The 22,575-nt window shown below is 43.1% G+C and overlaps 1 protein-coding gene across 1 annotated transcript in view; it reads left to right on the top strand.

The window, feature by feature from the left end:
- Positions 1 to 1,077: 1,077 nt before the first annotated feature.
- LOC142407557 (protein ELYS-like) overlaps positions 1,078 to 22,575 on the top strand; it is a 46,820-nt gene continuing 25,322 nt past the window's right edge. Inside the window, exons 1-11 of the mRNA XM_075497179.1 lie at positions 1,078 to 1,658; positions 5,967 to 6,093; positions 7,310 to 7,563; positions 11,208 to 11,388; positions 12,027 to 12,234; positions 13,534 to 13,650; positions 14,633 to 14,717; positions 18,019 to 18,169; positions 21,044 to 21,176; positions 21,264 to 21,445; positions 21,888 to 21,949. Coding sequence (XP_075353294.1) covers positions 5,973 to 6,093; positions 7,310 to 7,563; positions 11,208 to 11,388; positions 12,027 to 12,234; positions 13,534 to 13,650; positions 14,633 to 14,717; positions 18,019 to 18,169; positions 21,044 to 21,176; positions 21,264 to 21,445; positions 21,888 to 21,949 — 1,494 coding nt within the window. The 5' untranslated portion in view covers positions 1,078 to 1,658; positions 5,967 to 5,972. The remainder of the gene's footprint in view (positions 1,659 to 5,966; positions 6,094 to 7,309; positions 7,564 to 11,207; positions 11,389 to 12,026; positions 12,235 to 13,533; positions 13,651 to 14,632; positions 14,718 to 18,018; positions 18,170 to 21,043; positions 21,177 to 21,263; positions 21,446 to 21,887; positions 21,950 to 22,575) is intronic.

The following is a 22,575-nucleotide window of genomic DNA, read 5'->3' as shown; positions in this document are numbered from 1 at the left end:
GTTGCAGGCAGGAGCAACAAATATTTCACCTTCGGTTTTCAGCCAGCGGTTTTTGCTGGCTGAGAACGAGCGGCGGATCCGGAGCACGCAGGTGATGTGGGGGTCCCGGCTGGAGGAAGCCCAGAAGGAGTGGGAGTACCAGTATGCCGCTGTGGCTCAGGCGGGTTTCCCGGTAACGGACGTCGCGGCCAGATACCTTAACCTCTGGTCTTCTGCATCTGGTCATCTTCTGGTCATCTTTGAGTTTTGTTACTCACGCACCTCTCTGCCAGCAATGCCCCGACGAGACCCTCCAGGGGCTTTTAAGCTTGGGTAAACTGGCAATAACGTAGCCCTTGGTTAAGGGTCCACGAGATAGTATCAAATCTCTCATGAGTTCAGATGAGACAAGATTCTGTCTACTTCTAACTATGTTATAGTTTCGGGTTTTCACTTTGTAGTTCTAAGAAATTATTACTGAAATAAGAGGTGCCAGTGAATGCACCGAGCCGTGTCGAAGCAGCTCAGCCTTGTGTCATTTCAAAGTCCTTGACAGGGAGAACCAAAGTTTTTCACGTGAAAACCAGTCACAGGATAAACACCCTAGAACTTGGGGCAGCTGTGTTCTTTGTTCTTGAAAAAAAAGATACACAGTACTGCTTTTAATTTTGGGCACGTTCCTGAAAGCAACCAATGTCAACATGACTTATTCAGCCAGAGAGAAGTTTTGTGGGGGTCTCTTGTTTTTTGCATGAGGCATGCATCCCGCAGCAAAGTTGCTGACCTAAACAGCAGTGCTTGCTTTCTTCCCTAATAAAGCGTGACTCCAGGTCTGGAGCTTCTGGCAATAGAAAGAAGCGTGGTGTCGGTGTTTCAGGTCTAACAATTGCTTCCTGATCACGTTTGGTCAAAGGATGGGAAATTTAGGGACTTAATTGTGTCGGGAATGCTGAACCCCGTTTGGGGTGTATGGCTAAACGTGGTAGTTCAAGTGCCGCCTTAGGCCCATCCGTCTGGATGATCGTGTGAGTCTTGGCTGGCGGCTGTCCCGTGCGTTTGGGCACACAGTACTGCACCCTGTTCTGCCGAGGACAGCTCCTCATTCGCTTGCTGCATCCGCTCGTTTTCCTGCGTGGAATTGCCTGCGCACTGCTTTTTTAAGACAGTGAAATGAACTCGATCGGGCTTCTCTTAATTCCGTGTCTTCTACCTAGCAAGCTGTCGGCTATAGTTTTAGTGAAATAGTGGTGACAAGCCTTTGCTGGTGTGCTGTTGTTTACTTGGGTGGTGGAGAGACTACTGAAATTGGTAGGAGAGAGTCACCAAAAACCTGGGCCTGTTGCCCGTGTTGCCCATGTGTTTGCAGTTCAGCTTGTCAGGTTGCTGTTTGTAAAAGTATGTTTCAGAATTAGATACTCAAAAGCCGTCCGTCTGGCCGTGGTCCTGGGCAGCCTGCTCTAGGTGACCCTGCTTGAGGCGAGGGGTTGGGCCAGATGACCTCCAGTGATTCCGGAAGGCTTTTCTCTTCGTTGTGATTCTGTGATTCTGGAATTTGTGCTGGGAGGGGCAAACGGGTGTGGGATGCTGGAAATGTCTTGTTAACTACTGTCTCCCTCTACTAGGAAGGCTGCGTGCGTGTTCTGTACTGAGACACTTGGCATCTACGTCTGTCTGTCCAGGTACGCCAGGCGGCGCAAAAAAGAGCACAGTTTCAGAACTGACTTTAGGAACTTTTGCTAGCTTAGCCACGCTAGACAGGGACTGCAGCTCTTGAATGACAGGAGAGTCGTGTTAGAGAATAACCATAGCGGGTAGCTGGGTAAACTGGCTCCGGTGTCAACTTCTGATCTGTGTTGGTTTTGTTTGTTTTTTCATTTAAAGGGAAACCAAATCTCTGGTCTGCATCAGATACAGGGTCTTAGCTGCTGGGGGCTGTTGGGATAGAGAGCTGAAGTTCTTTCTTCTTCTCACTTTCTGCTGTAGATTCGTGCTTCTCGGAGAGCTTGTGGAGCATCCGCACAAGCTCTGCAAGAGAATCCATAGGCTGCACTTGAGTGAAATCAGCCTGATTGTAGAATTCTGGTACAGACCGTCTCTGTTCTGCTAGTGGCTTTTGAGACTAAACCTTAGGTTTTGGATTAAATGTAGGGGTTTTGCCTAAAAGATCGGGGGGAGGTTTTCTGCCTAAGCGGGAAAGAAATGAGCCGGTGGTACGCCCTTACTCACCTGCTCGCTCGCTCACTAAATCCTCTTTCTGCAGGAGTCAAATATGGCGAAGTGCAAATTCACTGAACCTGACTACTAAGGTGCAGAAAGTGTCTTTTCCATCTCCTGCTCCTCCAATGCTTGTGAGTTGCTTCCTGTTTTTCTGGGGGAAAAGTCATTGAACCAGTCGTTAATAACAATTCAAGAAATTCTCTAATTGTCATCTTTGCCTGTTATTCAACAAAGTGGATGCTGTTTTTCTCGGAAGAACTTAGTGTTTCTTCCGTTTCTTCCTCTTTGGCTGCTTCCCTCTCTTTGTCCTGTTTCCTTAGACAAGGTGATCTGAATAGTGTCACACAAGGTTGTCCCTGCTCTGATCACCAAATAACACTTCCCTGAAATGACTTGAGCTTCCACATCTGGCTGAATGCAAGAATGACAGCTGGGAGCTGCAGCCTTTCTCAGTGAGATAGTGAGTCTCTACGTGCAAGAGGGACTTCAAGGACGACTGACTGTGTCTTGGGTGCTGTCCTTTCTAAAAGTAAAGGGGTTTTTAGCTCTCCTTGCAAACTGAGTGTGTCGTTTCACACGTGTATGAGCTAGCATAATGGCTTACTGCCACAAAACGGAGGCGGACAAATTCCCTCTCCTTCTTCCCAATGCATTGTCCTGCCTCTTTCCTTGTGCCACCTTTTATGCTTGCTCGTTCTCTCTGCTAGCTAGGTGAACTCTCTAACCTGGTGGAAAACCACCTGCTTTTGAGGGTTAGTTTCCCGTCTGCTTAGGGAGTTAACTTGGCTCATGAAGCGCTCTGAAAAGTGTTCAAGACAGTGCAAGGTAAGCCACGGGAATACAGTAGCGGAACAAAGGAGCGGATGGAGAGATGGGAGGTGGCAGTGAAGTCAATGCGTTTTGTGAAATCCTATCTTCAGCTGCGACTGACCATATTTGTAGCTTTTTCTTCAGTAAGCCCATAACGTTGTTGGCCTTTGAAACTGATTTTCAGGTATGACCACAGTCAAAACTGACATCCCAGAACTCTGACTTGGCTGTATGTGATTCTGCTTGAATGTGTCGTTTCTGTCTTTTTTTTTTTTTTTCTTCCTTTTTCCCTGGAGCTTTTTAATCCAAAACTCTATCATCAGCCTATGACTTGTGGCATGTTCCTTTCTCTGGAAATAGCTCATGATGTTTGGAAGTCATAAGTACCTAGGGTGAAGAAGAAGGGTGATTTTGGCAACAGATACACAGAGCACTTTGGTATAGGATACAGCTGGGAGGTTGGATTGTGGTTTAGTCGTGAACATGGAGTAAGCCTGTGGCGTTTTACACGAATCTGATTTCTAAGAGACAGAAACAGGAATGTGATTGTAGTCATTGTTTCCAAAGAGAGCAGAAATGCGGTTAGTGTTGGATATAGCTCTTGACGGAGAGGCTTCATGCCTTTAACCTCTCTCTCTCGAACTATTTTGCCACTGTTTGGATTGCCCAGTAATCCTTGGTTTAACTTAGCAGAATGATGCAAGCGGACCATCCCAATAACCAGATCCCTATATATGTTGTTCATAGTTTATTATGGATTTTATCTTCCTAGTTCCATCTTGCCAAGCCAGAGGTCTAGAAAAAAATGTTTAAATGCCCATTGGCTTACTAGGAGAAACCTGGGCATGCATGATGCTCTAGCATTTTCACATGCTCTTATACGCAGTTAATAACTGCAGCATGATTAAATTTTAAGTTACACGAGTGGTCCAGGTGTTGGAGTGTTACTTATTTGATGGTTCTTCCCGGTGGTACTGGACTGAAAAGCACATCTGATGTGTGCTGTAGGCAGGACTCTCCACTGTGTCAAGGTGTGAGCTTTCCACCAGAGAAGAATTCTTTGTGATTTGCTGGGGAGTTTTGGGTGCTGAGTGGTTTTTGGGCTGACAGGAACCTCGTGCAGTTCAACAAGGGGAAGGGCAAAGTCCTGCACCTGGGGAAGAACAGCCTCCTGCACCAGTATATGTTGGGGGCTGCCCAGCTGGAAAGCGGCTTGCAGAAAAGACCCTGGGTGTCCTGGTGGCCACCAAGGTGACCGTGAGCCAGCAACGGGCCCTTGCGGCAAAGGCGGCTGACGGCATCCTGGGCTGCATGAGGAGGAGCGTTGCCAGCCGGTGGAGGGAGGTGATCCTTCCTCTGCTCAGCACTGGTGAGGCCACGCCTGAAGTGCTGTGTCCAGGTGTGGGCTCCCCAGGGTCACAAGAGAGAGATGGAACTACTGGAGAGAGTGCAGCGAAGGGCCACAAGGATGGCTAGAGGGGACTGGAGCATCTCTCCTGCGACGAAAGGTGGAGAGAGCTGGGACTGTTCAGCCTGGAGAAGAGAAGGCTCAGGGGGGATCTCATCAAGGCATCTAAACACCTGAAGGGAGGGGGTAAAGAAGATGGAGCTGGCTACTTTCTGGTGGTGCCCAGGGACAGGACCAGAGGCAACGGGCACAAACGGAAACATTTAAAAGATGCTATTCACCAACCCAGTATAGCTGTGTTAGTATTTGGTATTATGGGTTACTGCTAAAACATATTCGTTAGGTCATTAGAATGAAACTAAGCCAGGATGCTGGTCAAGTTGTGGGGCTTTTGACTCTCGGGAGCCCCTGGATGCAGTGCAAAAGTTCATCCCGCTGTCACTTTGAAATGATGACAAGTACCGAAAAGCAAACCCAACAAAACTACTGCAAGTAAGTTGTCCCACTTGGACCCCTTGATCTGTGCTAGTTGTGGGTGCTGGCAGAGCAGTCAGGCTGGCTGGCTGCAGCAGCGTCCTGCCATACTGGCTTTGCCATGGGCAATGGTATTTCAACATGTTGACTTGTGCTTAGTGCTGACTTACGCTTCCTGTGTTTCACACGCTCGTTGTTTCCATGCTGGCAGAAGACTGCGGAACATATTCTCAAATAGAGTGCTTGTGACTTGAAATGTAGTGGATTCCAATGCCCAGGCTTTGGAGCATAATCTTTCTCCATGGGAGTACAATGGATATAAATTGTGTTTGTTTATAAACATTGCCCTTTCATAACTTTGTATTGCTCCCAGAGTCTAGTCTTCAAAACTAGCGGTGACCTGCTGTGCTGTAAGGAAAATGGGTTCTTAGTGCACGCGGGAAGAAACAATCCTAAAAGTTTATTTGCAGGAGAACACGTATGGTCGAGATAATGCAAGACGCTTTGTGCACACGTTTAAGTGGCTGGCTGTACTGGTTTGTAGCATAGGGCAAGGGTTGTGTTTGGTGCCTGAGTTGGTCAGCATGTGTAACACCCAGGAAGAGTGAACTACGTAGAATATCTTCCTTTTGAGACCTCGTGAAGAAAGCAGTGCTTTGCTCATGTGGTCCCATTCACTGACAAGGAGTAATAAAGTATAGAATCAAGGGAAGGAAGAAATGGAAACTTCCACCTGTTACTGAGAAGCTTTCTAATAGATGATTTTTCTCAGATCGCATCTTACTAACCTGTGTGAGTAGACTCGAACTCCGTGTACTGGTTTTGTTCCTGCTCTTTCTCTTGTCAATACCCCTGTGTCGCTTTTTGTTGGTGATCTCGTAGGCATCAGAAAAGCACAGGATTGTCCTTTTGCTCTGCTGCGAGATCAAAACCTGTCCTGAGTGCCATTTTTGTAAGGGAAAGAGCCACAGGAGATGTATAGGAGATTATCCAGTGCACACTGATGAAACTTCTGCCAATCTCAAAAATATTTATGGCCGACATGAGTCTATTTTTGCATTTTTTTCTTTATTCACAGGGAAGAATGGGAGACCTAGCGGCTCAGGTGACGAGCAGCCTGCTGCAGTTTCCAGAGGTGACTCTTCAGGCCCTTGGGGAAGATGGGATAACCCTAGATTCTCTGCTGTGCGGGAAGTTTTCTGGAGGTGAGCATTTTCCCTTAAATCTGGTCTTGGTATAAAGTTGTTATGCCTGGAGGTTACCTGAAGCATAGGGTCGTAGTATCAACTGTGTCGGGTTGGTGCTGTCAAGAGGCATCGGGTTTTGAGAGAACAAAAAGGATGTTGTAACTATTAAACCCACTAATATTAAAACATTGGTATAGTAAAACTTTGACATTACAAGAACCCGCACCGATCTTGTGCTATTCAAATAGTTTCCTGAAACATGCGGAGTCAGTGAGCCCTCCTCAATTTCTAATTAAATAAAAGGCAGTTTTCAAAAAAGTAATGGTGTTGTTTGGGGCCGGATTGATTTGCAGCAGCTCAAGCTCTATGCCCATCATCACATCACATGCAGAAATAGTTCTTCTACAGTGTTACAGAGGCAAAATGCCCTGCTTTTTCTTTTCTCGTCTGAATAAAAACAGAAGGAAGAGGATAGCACTGTTAAGCGCTGCATTCCAAAGTATTTAATAGGATGCAGCTGAGTAGCCAGTGAGAGCTGCTGAAAGTGGCTAAGCAGATGAGGTAGTTGACTTTCTAGGTGCTCTGCAAGTAGAGCTGGGTGCCTATCTGGATGTCTAGGCTTCTGTTAAGACCAGCTAGAATCTATCTGCCTGACTGTAAGTGTGGTAACTGAGCTAATACTTGCCTCGAGTCTGAAGTCGTTCAGCGAAAGAAAATGTGTTAAATTCTTCCTGTGCTCAGCACGTGCCAAAGTTTCAGCTTACTAACGCAGTGCCCGCTTTAAGATAATTTCTTGTTGAAGTCCAAATCCCTGCCCCAAGTAGGCATGTGTCAAGTAAAATTACTAAACTAGAAAAGAATTGCTTAGATTTGTTACATTTCAAGTATGCTTTAAGACTTGTATTCCCCTATGTGTTTAGATGGTTTAGAGCAAAACCCAGCGGAAGATGGTATCAAGACTGTAGATCAATGCATTGTAATCTTTACCCCAAACAATCCAAATTCTTCGGTGCAGGAATGACAAGTTAAATGCAGAATACTAAGGTGGTTAATTTTAAGATGTGTTGCTTGAGGATTTCAATGGGTGGCTTTAAATAATTGACCCGAATTAGGTAAGCCGGTCTTCCTCTGTTAGGCACTTTTATTGCAGGAAAGGGGCAGTGACTGTGATTTTTCAGTTGTTTTCAAGCCTCTGTTGGAACTTTGCTTTAGTCAGCTTTCTTTTCTCTTGCAGGGAGAAATGGCCTAGCATGGTTGGCGTGTGGTCCTCAACTTGAGGTAGTGAACTCTGTGACAGGAGAGCGGCTCTCTGCGTACCGTTTCAGTGGAGTAAATGAGCAGCCTCCCACTGTTCGTGTGGTAAAGGAGTTTTCCTGGCAGAAGAGAACGGGACTACTGGTTGGGTTGGAAGAAGCAGAGGGAAGTGTTCTCTGTCTGTACGACCTTGGAATATCAAGAGTGGTTAAAGCAGTTGTTCTTCCAGGAAGGGTACGTACCTGTTAATGGGCGAAATGAAGCTTTAATGTTGTTTGGTGCTGCATACTCCTGTTTCAGGAAAAGCGTTGGAGCGCCTCTTTGTAGGAGGTATGTTTTCTATATTGCTTGAACATACTGTCACTTCAGAGTATCCAGTCAAGAGCGGCTTGATGTAAAATCTTGGGCTGAACGGTACCGTTCGCGCTTGAGTTTACTGACAGTAAACCAAGTTTTTGGGTTTCATTGTAGAGCGCATCGTTACCTAATTCTCCACTTCCACAAAAAGGCATGGAAAGCTATCTTCTTATGGCCAGAGTGAAAAAGAAAAAAAACCCCACTCCTTCAAGGGTCTGTAACGTACATTTCCTAAACGGTTCATTTCTGTCAGAAAGACTGTCCTTAAAATATCTCAGGCTTCCCCAGCTGTAGTGTAGATGACTTGGGCACATTCCCATGAATGTCAGAGTAGCAAGCAGGTGTGACTTGAGAGCAGAAGACATTTTTGTGTTGACTTAGGATAGGAGAAAAGAGCCTTTAGTGAGTTACCTGACAGACTGTTGAAAGATGGACTTTCCGTCTGAAGTCCTGGAATCTCTGCTTATTGAAAATTGTGTTTGTGTTGGTGGGATACGCTGGGGTAATGTTACTAAGTTTTTCTGTCTTCTATAACCCGTAAACTCCAATGATGTCATGTGCCCTAGTCACGTGATCTTAATGTGAACAAGAATGGGCGTAAGTTAATAGACCATCAAGACTCCCTACATTTTTATCATGTTGGAGTCTGCAACAAATAAATACTTACTTATTACTCAGCTTTCCATAAGGTGATATGGTTTGACTTGCTAGAATACAGGTGGAGTTTTGTTTGTTTGGAATGCTACAGTGTGATTAGTAGTAGTAAGCATTTGTATTGTGGTAATTTCTAAAGATGTGCGTTGGGCTGGTGCTCCACTGTGTTAGCTTGCCTATCATGCTGATAAATCTTAGAGTTTTAGATGGAAAGGCAAGCTGTGTGCTGTCATAAGCGCGTAATCAGTAAGTAAATCATGTTTGTGAAAAATGACGTAGCTTTGTTAAGTTTTATTTCTTAAATCTAAGTAAGCTGGGACTAGGAAAAGGAAAGGTCAAGAAGGATCGTGTCACATATTGCCTCTGCGTCTACAGAAGTGATTTGAAATAGAATGTCGTTTTAACTCTCGGTTGTATTAGGGAGTTTTTCCGCAGCGCAAAAAAAGGGGTTGAGGAGAACATATGAAGAAGCCTTGGGGGGAAAAGTTGGCTGTTGTGTGATAAAGGTTATGAATTTTGGAATAAGGGCAAAGCTTATCTGAAGTTTTGCTCTTGTGCCCTGAATGCTCTTGATTACAAGCATGTTTGGTCTGTTGCTTTTGTTGTGCTTCCTGTCTTCTTGCTGTTAGATTAGTTAGATCAGCGTAGACAGGACCCAGGTATTGCGAGTTGGACTGTTAACTTCTAAGTTGTGAGCGGGAGTAAGGGTAAGCAAAACCAAGCCACTTGGCCACTGTCCATGTGTTTTGGGTTTATTCTGTACCTCATACTTGCATATTATGTAGTGTATCATTTGGGGTTTTAATCTGCCTGAATGTTCCTCTGTGTTTCACACGGATTCTTTTTAAAAGTAAAATGCAGATGCGTTCTTGACATCACTTTCTGCCGTTTTTGTCATTACTGTTTTAAGGCTTTAATGAGCACCTGCCTTTCCAGACTATTTTCCGTGTGGGTGTATCTTCTGTGGACAATGAAGTTGTACAGGTTAACGCTAACTTAAGAGTGACTCTGGTCCAAGGTGTCAAGCCATTAGTGTATTAATACAGGGTATTTATAGTGACTGTATGACTGCCTTTTAGCATAAGGGTAGATGTGTAGTCATTCAGAGGGTAAAGGAATGAGTTAAAAAACCCAAACTGACAAGCTTAGAAAGCATTTTGGCATAACTTTTTTTCGTGGGAGCATCTCTACTTGCCCTCTGGATGTGCATGTGAACTGCATCAGAAAACTGAAAATGTTAATGGAGTATTATTTGAATGGGATTCTTGTGAAAGCCAATCTGAATGTAAAACATTAATTATATTAAATTGGTTTATACTGGTTGTATGTTTCGGAACTATGGAACGGTCTTTTCCCAATTTTTCCTGGTTTGTATGAGGCAGAAGGGTAGCATTCAGATTCAGTGAGCTGAGAAAAGTTTTCTTTGTTCATTCCCAGAATGAGTTGGCAGTAGTCTAGGAGAATATGCACTGGCTTTTCATAGCGCAGTGGAAAAATAGGCAGCGCCAGGAGCTTCTACATGGAAAATTGAAGTGTTAAAACTGGGAAACATTGTTGGAAGACTGCATGCAAAAATGGAAAAGATTCATTTGGAGCCAGTCGTACAACGAAAAAAATCTTCAAAGAAAAAGAAGTTAGAAGCAACGCTTGAACTTTGGCTAATTCTGCAGTGAGATATGTACAGCATTTCTGCTTTCCTCCTAACAGTCATCAAGACTTGGAGCAGCAAAAATTTGCGTAGTCAAAACGCTTTTGACAGTCCTTTGAGTAGCAGAGGAGATTGGAAATTTAATTTGATTTCTAGGAAATCTGAAACAAAATAAAGTTGTCTGAATTGCTGTAGGTACTTCTAAGATTAGAATTCTTGAGACCAAGACGAAAGGTAAATTCTGTAGCAGACTGCCAGGCAGTGTAGTCATAGCAAGTGCTTGGTCTGGGAGAGGAGAAAACTTTGAGGCTTAAAAAATACATAAACAAAGTGGACGACCTTGTGATGCTCACTTCTTGGTTTTATTTTCCTGTAAAACTTTGTTGTTGATGTAAAGCTTCCTGTTTTCATTGTGTTGCATGTTGCAAGAAGGCTAAAGGGTGGCCTGTGTTCTTTTGCTGTATAGCTTTAGTGCAGGAGTCTTCATGTGCTTGTATCTCTGCTACAGCAGTCCGTATTGGCCTGGGATGTGTTGCAGGTGCTGAAAGGTCTGTCTTAATAAAGACCTTGTAATCAAGTTGCATGCAGACTGCTTTGCATGTTCAAGAGCAGTGTGCGCTTCTTCCTTAGCTGGAGTCAGCTTTTTATCTACCGAGCTGCCATTGTTTTCGGCTGGCTTTTTAAATCTTTGTTAACATTCATAAAAGTGCTGGTGTGCGCTTAAAACTTTTTTTACTTCGTCTGGTTGTTAGTTTTATTTGAAATGAGGACTAGCGTAATTTTTACTAAGCTCCTATCTCCCTTCAACACTTCCTAGAACTGTTTCATTCCCATGGAACTGGTGTGTCTACCGTGCACCTTGGCCGCTGCCTCGTCTGACTTAGAGCCCTGATTTATGCCAATAGCTGTTTGGCAAAGAAGGCATAGACTGTATCACAGTGCTGATGGGCTGTGAGCGGTGGGAGAACTTGAAGTTGACGTTAGTTCACTTAAATAACTGTAGGAAATCTAGGAAATGGGAGGCAGTAACAGATTTTTGTACAGGGCTTTTTTTTTTTTTCTTTTTTCTTGACAGAATTGGAAGCAATGCTTTGTTTTTAAGCCTTATGACCCTGTATTAACTTTCTTGTTTCTGATGGGCTAATTCTGGCTTCCCTTTTGAGTGATTTCTATCTAGCTTGTCAAACAGCTTAAATATTAACTTGTAGCTTTCCTGCAGGTAACGGCTATAGAAGCCATAACTAATCACGGCGGAGCCAGTGTGAGCACTCGGCACCTACATCAGAGTCTGCGATGGCTCTTTGGAGTGGCAGCAGTGGCTACAGATGTTGGTCATCTCCTTCTGGTTGACCTTTGTTTGGATGATTTGTCCTGCAGTCAGAATGAAACAGAACCATTGTGTAAGCTTGCAGTTTTGATACTTTAATTTAAAAGTAAGAAAACTTGTGTCTTTTAAAGAAACAATCCGCATCCCGCTTTGAAGATACTAGTGCGCAGACATTTATGACTACGGATGACAGGTGGCGGTTTGACATCGTATAGTCCTGAACTGATTAAAACTGGGAGAGGCTTAATAGTCCTTCTAATGTTATAAATGCCTCCCTCCCACAAAGATCCCCATGTCGCTGTGATTCTTGCCAGTGGGGTGCCATGCATTTGGATGAATGAAATCTCTAATTTGTGTATTCAGATGGCATACACTGTTTTGGCTATTACAACAGTGGCTTGAGGAGTTGATGCCACTTCAAATAGCTTCATCATGAGGCCCAACCTCCTGATTGAGGGAGTGCAAGGAGAATTTGTCTATGAAGGTCACACTTGTACCTGGTTTGGAACTACGAGTGAGAAAACCTGTCCAGTCAGAGAGTTCTGATGTTCTTTGAATACGTGCAAAGTGGAAATAGCAAAAAAAGTGTTGCATAAATGGGTATTTTGCCTGGGACGGTAGAATTAGATTATACCTGTTGTCACGTCAGTGTTTAAAATGCAACCTAAATGGCATAACGCATTCATTTACCGTGTGGTTTTGTGTGTGTAGATCTGGAAGTTGCCACTACAATTCCTGCTGAAGTTCCACAAAGAAGAGAAACTGTGACCAGAGAAGGGAGACATCTCTGTTTTCAATTACAAAGTCCTTCAGGAACAGCAGTATCAACCCTCTACTACATAAGCAGAAGCAATCAGCTCGTTGTGGGTTTTTCAGATGGCTACCTGTCTCTATGGAATATGAAAACTTTGAAGAGGGAGTAAGTAGGCCTTTGCACTTGGCCATGCCTGGAGGTGCAGGGCTCTCCATTTTTTGCTTAAGGACGAATGTGAATTTAAAGAGAACTTTTTCAGGGATGGAAATGTTGAGTATAAGCTTGGAATGTGTAGAAATCCTCTTCTGAAATAACTCCGAAGTCATAGATGGATTAAGTGGACCGCCTTCTCCCCAGTGGACTAGGATTGTTTTCCTTACAGTGCCTGTGGATGGAGGAGTTGTGGAAAGCATGCTGCTTTGGGTTATGTCAAGCAGTTAGGATGTGATGGAGCTGAGTTCTGTAAGACACTTTGTTCCATCAGTAGTGGTCAGTGAAAGCAGGAAGTGTGTGTATTTCCATGAAACAGATTTTAAAAATTATTTTTCAGAACCAGTTCCTGCAATTAGGGCATACATTGAAAGGCTTAAGGTTGTTAATAATGTGATTTTGGCAATAAGATTCTTTAAAGTGTCCTGGATGAAACTAGTGAGACATGCAAAATGCATAGCTGATCTGTGCCTGAGCAGATATTCTTTCCTACATTTCAGCCTTGACCGAAATAGGGGATTGACCCATTGCAAGGCAACGATGCGTGTGATTGAAAGTTTGCTTGGAGCACTTGGAGATGAGAATAAGGGACATATAAATTTATAAGCCATGGAAAAACTAAGAGATGATTTTAAATTTGCCAAAGAGCAATCTCACGTGGAATATTTGACCAAATTCAGACAGGGATTCACCTAAGCAAATCTGCAGTGACTCACCAGAACCTATTGGGTGCATAAACAGAGAGTGGAGGAATAATTAGGTGGCAAGAATGGATTGTGAAGGTGCAAATAAGGTTCAGAAGTCTGGGAGAAAAATGCTTTACACGGTGCAAGCAAAGAAACGAGAAACGACTCCTGTTTGGCGCTGTTTTAAATTTGTTCAGAAGAGATGCTGCATTTTCAGTTCCATATTGAAGTAGGCTACAACAGTAGGAACAACCTTTTGCCTGGCAGCTGAAGTAATCATGTATGTTGTTGTTCCTCCTCCTCAGGCAGAGGAGGAGATAAACCCAGGTTATTGCATTTGATGGAGAGTAATTTCCTCACCTCTTGACTGTTGCGTAAAAAGTAGTCGCTTCCTTGACTCGCTTGTTTGAGACGGAAGTATGACCTCCTGTACTTTGAGGATAAGCACGTAAGGTGCTCTTTTCTCAGAAGATGCTTCTACCCTTCTACAAACAGTTAGGGCCAGCAGGCTCACCTCTTTTCTTTTTCTTTTTACTTGTGTTTTTTTTTTTTTTTTTTAAACCTGTAGGCACCACTCTCAGCTGGAAGGAGGAAGGATTCCTGTCTATGCTGTTACTTTTCAAGAGCCTGAGAATGATCCTCGCAATTGTTGCTACTTGTGGGCTGTTCAGTCTACGCAAGAAAGGTGAATCGACATTTACTAGAAGCCACCGAATGGATATTTTTTTTTGTATTTGTTCACATACAGTTAATACATGTACATTTGTTTTGTTTATTTAGCTGTGCAGGAGCTTGCCTCAGGTACGGAAGGTGTTAAGCTCGCAATGCAATTTTTTCAGGATTTAAGAGACGTGAAGAGGGACCTACTAGTTCCTACCTTCTGAAAGAAGGCAAAGCAAGAGTGGCTATATCTTTGTGCTTGCGTTCTGAAATGATTTCCTTTGCTTCTTGACGAGTGCTTCATGATTTGTTTGATATCCGCACCGTGGTATTAAAATACCCTTAAAAGGAGTTGAGGCTGCAGACCTAGAACACTAAACGTGCCGATATAACAGCCTGCTGCCCCTCAAGGGGGGAGGTGACAGTATTGCCATTACCTTGTGCCAACTTCAGCAGCCTTTGGAGCCTTCACGAGCCGGTTCAGCTCACCTGGCAGAGAACGATCACTGTTCAGCAGAAAAGTCAATGGTTTCCTGCTGGGCTAATGAATCCAATCAGTATGTGGAAGGGTGCAGTGTATGCAAGAGAGGGACTGGAGCTGTGGTGGTAAGGGAAAGGGAGAAAGATCTCTCTCGTTCAGCATCAGCATGGTATTTCATGAACTCAGCCATTCGCAGAGCGGCAATCTTTTTGAGTTTGACTTTAAAGCAGTTCTGATCAATGACTCTTCACTGTGAAGAACTATTTCCAACAATTTCTAGTCCATACAACATATGAAAGCTTTCAAATTGTATGGTTCGCATTTGCCCCTGAAGCTGTTAGTGTCCAAATTTCCTCCTGTATGCTCTAGGGGCTAGATGTGACCAATGATCGTGTTTTGGGAAGTGCTGTTTTTCTTTTCAGCAGGAGCATGCTATTAAGAGAACTTCAGTCTAGATCTACTAAAAGGATAACGAGGACTATAAAGCAGCTTTGTAATCAAACTTCATAATTTATACCTTTTTCAGTGAAGGTGATGATGCGAGTTTACATCTGTTGCAGTTAACATTTGGTGACAGAAAACGCTTGGCATCAGGACAAGTCATGTATGAGGTAAGGTGTGCATGTATGCAAAAGGCTGAAAATAGTAATTTTCTCTGAGTGAGTACCAGTGAAGTTGGCAGGGGTAATATTGACCACCAAAATTCAGAGATGACTAAAAAGAAATACTCTTTTGCCGAGTCTTCTTGGGCACAGCCTTTCTCCATGCTTTTTGAAAAGGAGTCATACAGTTTTATACTACTGCAGCGTCGTGTGTTCCAACTAGAGTCATCTGCAAAGAGCCCCTATCAATTCCTGAAGAGGAAGCAGCTTTTACAAATAAAATTATTCTTCATTTAAACACCAAATTAATGGCATGGAGGAGGAGAAGACTTTAGCCACACTGCAGACTTGAACAAGCTTCTGTCTGTCTCCCTTTCTTAAAATACGGTCATATAGCTTGATTCTTTTCTGATCTTTGGTTTTATAGTCTTGTTTTTCTTTTGAGCTCTGTCAGCAGGACTTCAAATGAAATGTAGCTACAAGGTCTCTTAAGTGTTGATCCTGCAACCTAGTAGCTATAAAGGTAACCCTTTCTACTTTTTGGCTGGCTTACCTATGAAGTGTACTCTGAAAGCCAGCAAAATATGTGAATACAGTAAACAGTGGTATGATTTGGTCCGAAGAGGATGCATACATTTTTAGAACTGGCTCCAAAGATGTTGTCTTTAAAATACACATGAGGTATCATTATCTCTCAGCTACGTAACAGACATAAGACGCATTCGTATAATGTATAATTCTATTCAGTAGTATGCTTGAAACTCTTCCAAAATCTTTCTGAGGGGAAAGTCATCTTATTTCAGAGCAATTCTTTCCTCCTATTTTGAGACTTTCTCTTGCCTATTCTCCACAATAGGTGTGGAATGAAACCGGGGTGATTCTTGTGTCGTGGTGCTCTGTTTTTATAGGGACTGTGCGTTTTGATTTTTTGGAATGAGTTTAGATTTTGACCTTTTCCCTTGTACATAGGGAAATGTACATTCCGCATTTGTAAATGTTGCTTTTGAATAGAGCAAGGTTAGGTGTTTGGAAAAGGTGGTGTTTCTTTAAAATGCATTATCTATCATGATGACAAGGTATCAATATCTTCAAGTGAATGGGCACGTTCTAAATATGGATGTCATCTCTTTATGTGCAATTTTTTTATGACATAAATATACAGTGCTCTAGAGGAGCAGAGCACCCTGATTGGGTGTTTTAATTCTAAAAGGGCTTTCATTGCAGTTCATTTCTTCATCTCTTGCAGCGCTCTAAGTACTTTGGCAGGTGGATAGGAGGAAGATTCTTGAATCTTTCTCCAGTTTTCTCGTCTTTGAACTTCTGTGTTGCTTCATCCTCTTTGAAAAGGTATTTGTAGCCACAGTTTTCGCAGTGGCAAAGACAATACCTTGTACTGTGTGCTGCTTTGGAACAAAACCAGTTGTCTCTATCCATTTCTCTCTTTGGCTACTTTGTTCTGTCTCTTTAATGTTAACATGTGGGAGCTTTTACTATTCAGCAATTCTTTGTCTTGGTCATCTTATTTTCCTGAATAAGATGTGCCGAGTGTCATTTTTCACCTCAGAGACCTGAAATGTTTCAGCAGCTTTTAAATATGGGTCTACTAGAAATTCCAGGTGATGCTCTTAGAAAAAAGCACACAAAGTGATTAAATAATGTTGTGTTTGCCACCTGAGAAAGCTGTGGTGTAGTTAATGCAAGACTTTTAACCCTCTGCAGACTGTGCAACCAGTGATGCATTCACAGGGTTGTAAGAGGTGTCAGGCACCGGCCTCTGGATTTGAGATCTTTCACTCCCTTGCTCTTTCTGCTTCCCTGTGAGGAGTGTTGTGGAGGATTGGAACAGGAACCAATCTTACAAGGTAGCTGAAGAGGGAACGACACAGCTGGACCCTCTGGGGAGAAAAGGCAGCTGCTTCAGCTAGCTTCCAGATGAGCCACTTCCCCGTGTAGCTTCATACCAAGACCTGCTATCACCTACTGCCAAAAAAAACCCCAAACCAACTCCCAAACCCCCAAAAGAACCCCCAAGAGATGCCTTAGGACAGGATCTGTGCTCTAGAGAGGACTTTTTTAGTCTCAGAATACTTCCTTGTAGTCACAAATTGGCCAGTACTACCTGGCTGTCTGCCCACATGGCTGTCTGAGTCAAGTTTCTTGTCCATCTTCAGTGGCGGAAGATTTAAGAGTTGTTCCCATTTGCCAGGCCAAGTTTGAGTAAACAAGGAGGAATCTCCTGTTGACCCTTGTTCACTGAAGAGAGTTCATAGGAGCTTGAAAGACTTGTCTACGGCAGCAGTGCTTAACTTTCCAGGAACCAGACTTGAGGCTTTCAAAGATGAAACAGCGCATCTTTGACTTTGTATGGTGGTCAAAAGTCACAGACAGGCCTTTTGGAACACGTGGCACTGTTTTTTTATAAATGAGCGTGAAACTTGTGTCTGCATTGCCTTCAAGGCTGGTTGAAGTCTGTGCTCGAGTAATTAAACATAAAGGTACGTTTAAGTTATGCTTTCAAAGATCTTTTTTATACCATCTCAGCAGTTGCTAAATCCAGTGTATGCAATCATGGTCACGGAGCACGTCTTTACCGTTGTCCTGCACAATGCTTGCGGATGGACAGAGTGTACAGTCTCTGCTTTCACATCAGAGTCTGACCAGTGCCTCTCATTTGAAAACTGCCTTCATATTTTACTGCTCAGTAAAGTCATTACTTAACATCTTCCATACAGTGGAGTTCCTTAACTTAGATTTGCTTGCCCCAGTGTGGAAAATTTAATCTCGACTGTTTTGCTTCAGGAGTTGTCTTAGGCAGGAATTGTTTGATATTATTTTCCCCTTCCCCTCTGCCCCAACTTTGGGAGGGACTGGCTCTTCATTTGGGAATAAAAATTGAAATTTCTAGCTGTTAAAATTAATCTCTGACAGGTTTATGGAGTTTTAGTACTGTGTCTGATGAAATAGTCTTTTGAAATGGTGGACTTGTTCAGGACATCTTTTATTAAATTTGTTTGTAGTGATCATTCCTCGATGTTGCAAGGAATTCTGCAAAACATGTTTAGAACTGAGCAATGTTAGGGAAATGCTAAATCTTGAAAAAGCCTTTACAGCCAAACTCCAAACTTGCCCGTTACGATTTGACAATTCTCTTGCATGTCAGATGTAGTTTCTATTTGCCATCAGAAGTAAGCTCATGGGAAATATACAGTATAATATGCATATTATGTTAGAGATATTCTTTCATATTTAGGTAGAATGTATGTTTTTATCTCCAAATGACCTTTTCTCTCTTCTTTTATTTCTTCCCCAGGGTTTGGAACACTGTGACGAAAGGTACAGTTTAGATCTGACGGATGAAGTCTTTCCCTTGAGAGAGCAGATCAGCAGTACCAAATTACTCAGCTGTCAGACTATAGAAAAATTTCGCAGCCATGTTGACAGAGAGGATAGCGTTAATGAAGGTTTGTTCTGATGTCCGTGTTTGGCTATTCTAAAATGAATGGTTTTGGAATCTAAGCAATGAATGCTGTTCCGTACTCACAGTCTGAAAGTCTTAAATGTCCGTATAGACTAGCTTGTTGGGCTTATTCAAAAAGAAAAATTGGGTGCTTAAGTTAGGTGGGACTTCTTTAAAGAAAAACATAGGTTTGGTTTTACGCTTGCTGACGTGCTATAGCAATGCATGGTGGGGTCATCTGTATAATGCTTGTCAGTCATTTTATTCCTCCGGCTGTCCTCTTTGAACAATAAGATCATTCTCTCCATTGCTTAGGAATGTTACCGGAATTTTTTTTCCCTGTTCAAACCTATGTCTGCATCTGCATGCAGCTGGCGGCCGGCCACAAGTGGTGTTCCCCAGGGCTCAGCACTGGCCCCAGTTCTGTTTAATATCTTTATCAATGATCTGGACGAGGGGATCGAGTGCACCCTCAGTAAGTTTGCAGATGACGCCAAGTTGGGCAGGAGCGTTGATCTGCTCAAGGGTAGAAAGGCTCTACAGAGGGACCTGGACAGGCTGGATCAGTGGGCCGAGGTCAATTGTATGGGGTTCAACAAGGCTAAGTGCCGGGTCCTGCACTTGGGTCACAACAAGCCCGTGCAATGCTACAGGCCTGGGGAAGAGTGGCTGGCAAGCTGCCTGGCAGGAAAGGACCTGGGGGTGTTGGTCGAGAGCCGGCTGAATATGAGCCGGCAGTGCGCCCAGGTGGCCAAGAAAGCCAATGGCATCCTGGCTTGTATGAGAAATAGTGTGTCCAGTAGGACTAGGGAAGTGATCGTGCCCCTGTACTCAGCCGCACCTCGAATCCTGTGTTCAGTTTTGGGCCCCCCACTACAAGAGAGACATTGAGGGGCTGGAGCGTGTCCAGAGAAGGGCAACGAAGCTGGTGAAGGGTCTGGAGCAGAAGTCTGATGAGGAGTGGCTGAGGGAACTGGGGTTGTTTAGCCTGGAGAAAAGGAGGCTGAGGGGAGACTTTATGGCTCTCTACAACTACCTGAAAGGAGATTGTGGCGAGGCGGGTGTTGGTCTCTTCTCCCAGGTAGCAAGTGATAGGACGAGAGGAAATGGCCTCACGTTGCGCCAGGGGAGGTTTAGATTGCATATTAGGCAAAATTTCTTCACTGAAAGGGTTATGAAGCATTGGAAGAAGCTGCCCAGGGCAGTGGTTGAGTCACCGTCCCTGGAGGTATTTAAAAGACGTGTAGATGTGGTGCTTAGGGACATGGTTCAGTGGTGGACTTGGCAGTGTTCAGCTTATGCTTGGGCTCAATGATCTTAAGGGTCTTTTCCAACCTAAATGATTCTATGATTCTATGACCTGCCTGTCCATTTTTTCCTCTCTAAAGCTATTGGGTTCCTACACCTACGAGTTCTTAAAGCAATAGCTTTCCTTGTCCGTACAGACAGTTCAAACTCTTAAGATGTCTTTCATTATCTTGCAATAATTAAATATACATCTCTGGGTTTAGAAATTCAGTTATGCTCTGACCAGATCTTTGAGCCTGCTGCAGTGATAACTTTCCTAGCCTTTTGTTTTGACTGTGTTATTTGCCTTCCCTCTCTTCTTACGGGCCTTAACTTATGTCTGATGTTACAAAGAAGACACTTGCATGATCTTTCTAGGCTATTTCTGTTTATTAGCTTTGATTTAGTCCTGAAGTGGCAACTTCCATCTCTTTTTGTGATGCCATCCTCTGTCAACGGTGTGTCAAAATCTATTATAAACACCTTTGGATTTTGTCCACTTGTGTCATGTTTCTGAGGAGAGTGCCTTCTAAAAACTTGTTAAAAACAAAAAAACCACCCACCCTCCCCCCCAAAAAACCCCCAAAACCAAAACTCAAAACAACCCCTTTCTGTCTCCTTTTTATGAAGTATGAGGCATGGAGAACTACCTGTAATTCTTCTGATGGTTTCTAATTAGCTTTTATTCAGAATCTGTTCAAGTTAAGTTGTAGGCACACATGAGCTTCTGTTGGGTGTGGGTTGAGGCTAGCAGTGAAGCTGTCTTCTGAGTTATGAAAAGAATGGATATCTTCAAAGGCAGTTTGAGCGGCTAACAAAACTGAAATGGCTCAGAAGTTGCCAATGAAACATAGTAAAGTGTGTGAGGATCCCCAAATGGTAATGATGAATGCAACAGAGAGCAGAGGAACATTTTGCCAAACCAACCGCCGCCTTGTTCCTTGCTCTATTCGACCACATACTTTGCTTTACATCTAGAGAATGCGCTCTCCCCAGAGAAGACAGACCGTTCCACTTAGAGAGAGAACTTACTGAGTATAACTTTGTGAATGTTTTATGTCAAAATCTTTATTCCAATTTCCGGTTTGTTGGGGGTTTGTTTGTTTATTTAGTGTGATAATTGTGTTCTTTCATTCTGAATATGCTGGAAAGGAGCTACTCTGAAAACTTGTAATTGAGTCAAATCTGGAAATCAATAATTCCATCTGAGTGATCCAAGTGTATGTGATAATTATTTGTATGCTTTCTAAAAGTAGCAGTGTATGTGTTCCTAGCATAACTTTTTTGATACACTATTCATTTAACTAAAAGTCTTGATCAACTCTTCATGTATGGAAAATTGAATTAGCTAATCATTGTGTATTTGATTTGGCTTAGAACGGATACAATTTGACCAAGAAAAAGGGGCAGTAGGACTGAAACCTGTCGCAGAGATGTTTGCTATTCCGTAATTGTTTTAAATTAGTCTTAGTAAGGGCTGTGTTTCATGAATGATAGAACAGAGTTCAGCCAAACCAGAAAGTGGTGTTTTAAAAAATATCAGATGTATCGTATTTTCTACAAATAAGAAGCAATGTCTTGTCTTTTACAGTAATATCTCCTGACACCAGCGTATCAATCTTCAGTTGGCAAGTGAATACATACGGTCAGGGAGCACCATCTACTTACTTGGGTGTATTTGACATTAATCGCTGGTATTCTGCTGAAATGCCAGATTCACTAAGGTAGATTTTTATTAAGTTGTTTTCAATATCCCTACAAAGGATTCATTTGAAAGTCAGCGTTTAGCTTATGCACTTGTTTTCTTTAAGGCCAGAAGAATTCCTTCATGACTGCCCCTATTTTGCGTTGTGGTCACTGGATGCTGTAATAAGCGTGACTTCTCCAAACCTCATTTTGGATATTCTGGTACATGAGCGGAGCCTAAGTCGGGGAGTTCCTCCTTCTTATCCACCACCTGAGCAGTTTTTTCATCCAAGCACCTATAATTTTGGTAGGTGTTTCACCGCTTTTAATAGAGATAAGCTTAAATGGAGGTTAAATGCCATTTATTAGTTCACTTGTTCAAACCAACCCCCCCCCCCCAACCCAACTCTGATTACTAACTGAGTACTAACAGAGTATTTAATCTTGTGAAACATATGTGGCGGTCTGCTGAGTTTTGGGGTTTGGTGCTTTTGTAACGTAGCCTGTGAAGTGGGGATGGTTATAAAATGAAATGCCTTTGAACTGAAGCTCAAAGCACAGCACCTCAACAGCACTAGAGGTGAAATTTCTACACACAGTAATTTGTTTTAAAAAAGTTTGTAAGTAAGTAAGTGATGTGATGATCGCTTAGTTATATCTTTCCAGATACTGCTATTTAAAAGATGTAAACAGGTCATAACATAACTGTGAGAGCGTGGAATGTTGCCAAACGTTCATTGTTTCTGCAGATGGTACGTGCTTGCTGACCTCCGGAGTTGTTCATATGACTTGCACCGGCTTCCAGAAGGAGGTGATCTTTTACTGTATCTTGATTGAGAATGTCAAGAGGTGTACCTTTTCTACCTTTTCTACTGCACTGCTTTCAGTGCCAGAGACCATTTTATGCTCATCCTGCCCATCCACACGCATAATTGCAATTGTATCCTGCCAGTTTTGTGCAAATGGTAGTGTTTTAGCTCCGCTCTTGGGACTGTAAACCTACCATTGTCTCCTGTTGAAGCACGATCGGGGATTGCATGTCTGGAAAGGAATACAAGGTTGCTCTAGGAGCAAGAACAAAACTGTTGTGGAGGTCGGGGAAAGCTGCTGCTACTTTATTACCCATCTGCATAGAACTGCCTGCATAGGTCCTGAGTTAGGGTTTGGAACCCTGATTAGCTTGAAAAAGGAGGACGGAATGAAATTCTGTCCTGATTAGCTTGAAAAAGGAGGACAGAATGGAGAAAATGAAAACTTATTGAACCGTTTAAGAAGAAATGAGATTTTTTTTCTCCCAAACTTGGCCAAATCACAGCTTCGGAGCCACTGCACAGATTGTAACAAATAATTCTGAACTAAGTTTCAGCTCACTAAGTATTTGCAGCATAAATCAGCTTCTGCACAAAGCAGCATAGCAAGGGTCTTCCAAAGTGTGAT

The sequence above is a fragment of the Mycteria americana genome, chromosome 3 (assembly GCF_035582795.1).
Source record: "Mycteria americana isolate JAX WOST 10 ecotype Jacksonville Zoo and Gardens chromosome 3, USCA_MyAme_1.0, whole genome shotgun sequence".
NCBI lineage: Eukaryota > Metazoa > Chordata > Aves > Ciconiiformes > Ciconiidae > Mycteria > Mycteria americana.
Note: the sequence above shows the minus strand (reverse complement) of the source record. Positions and strands in the feature narration are given on the sequence as shown.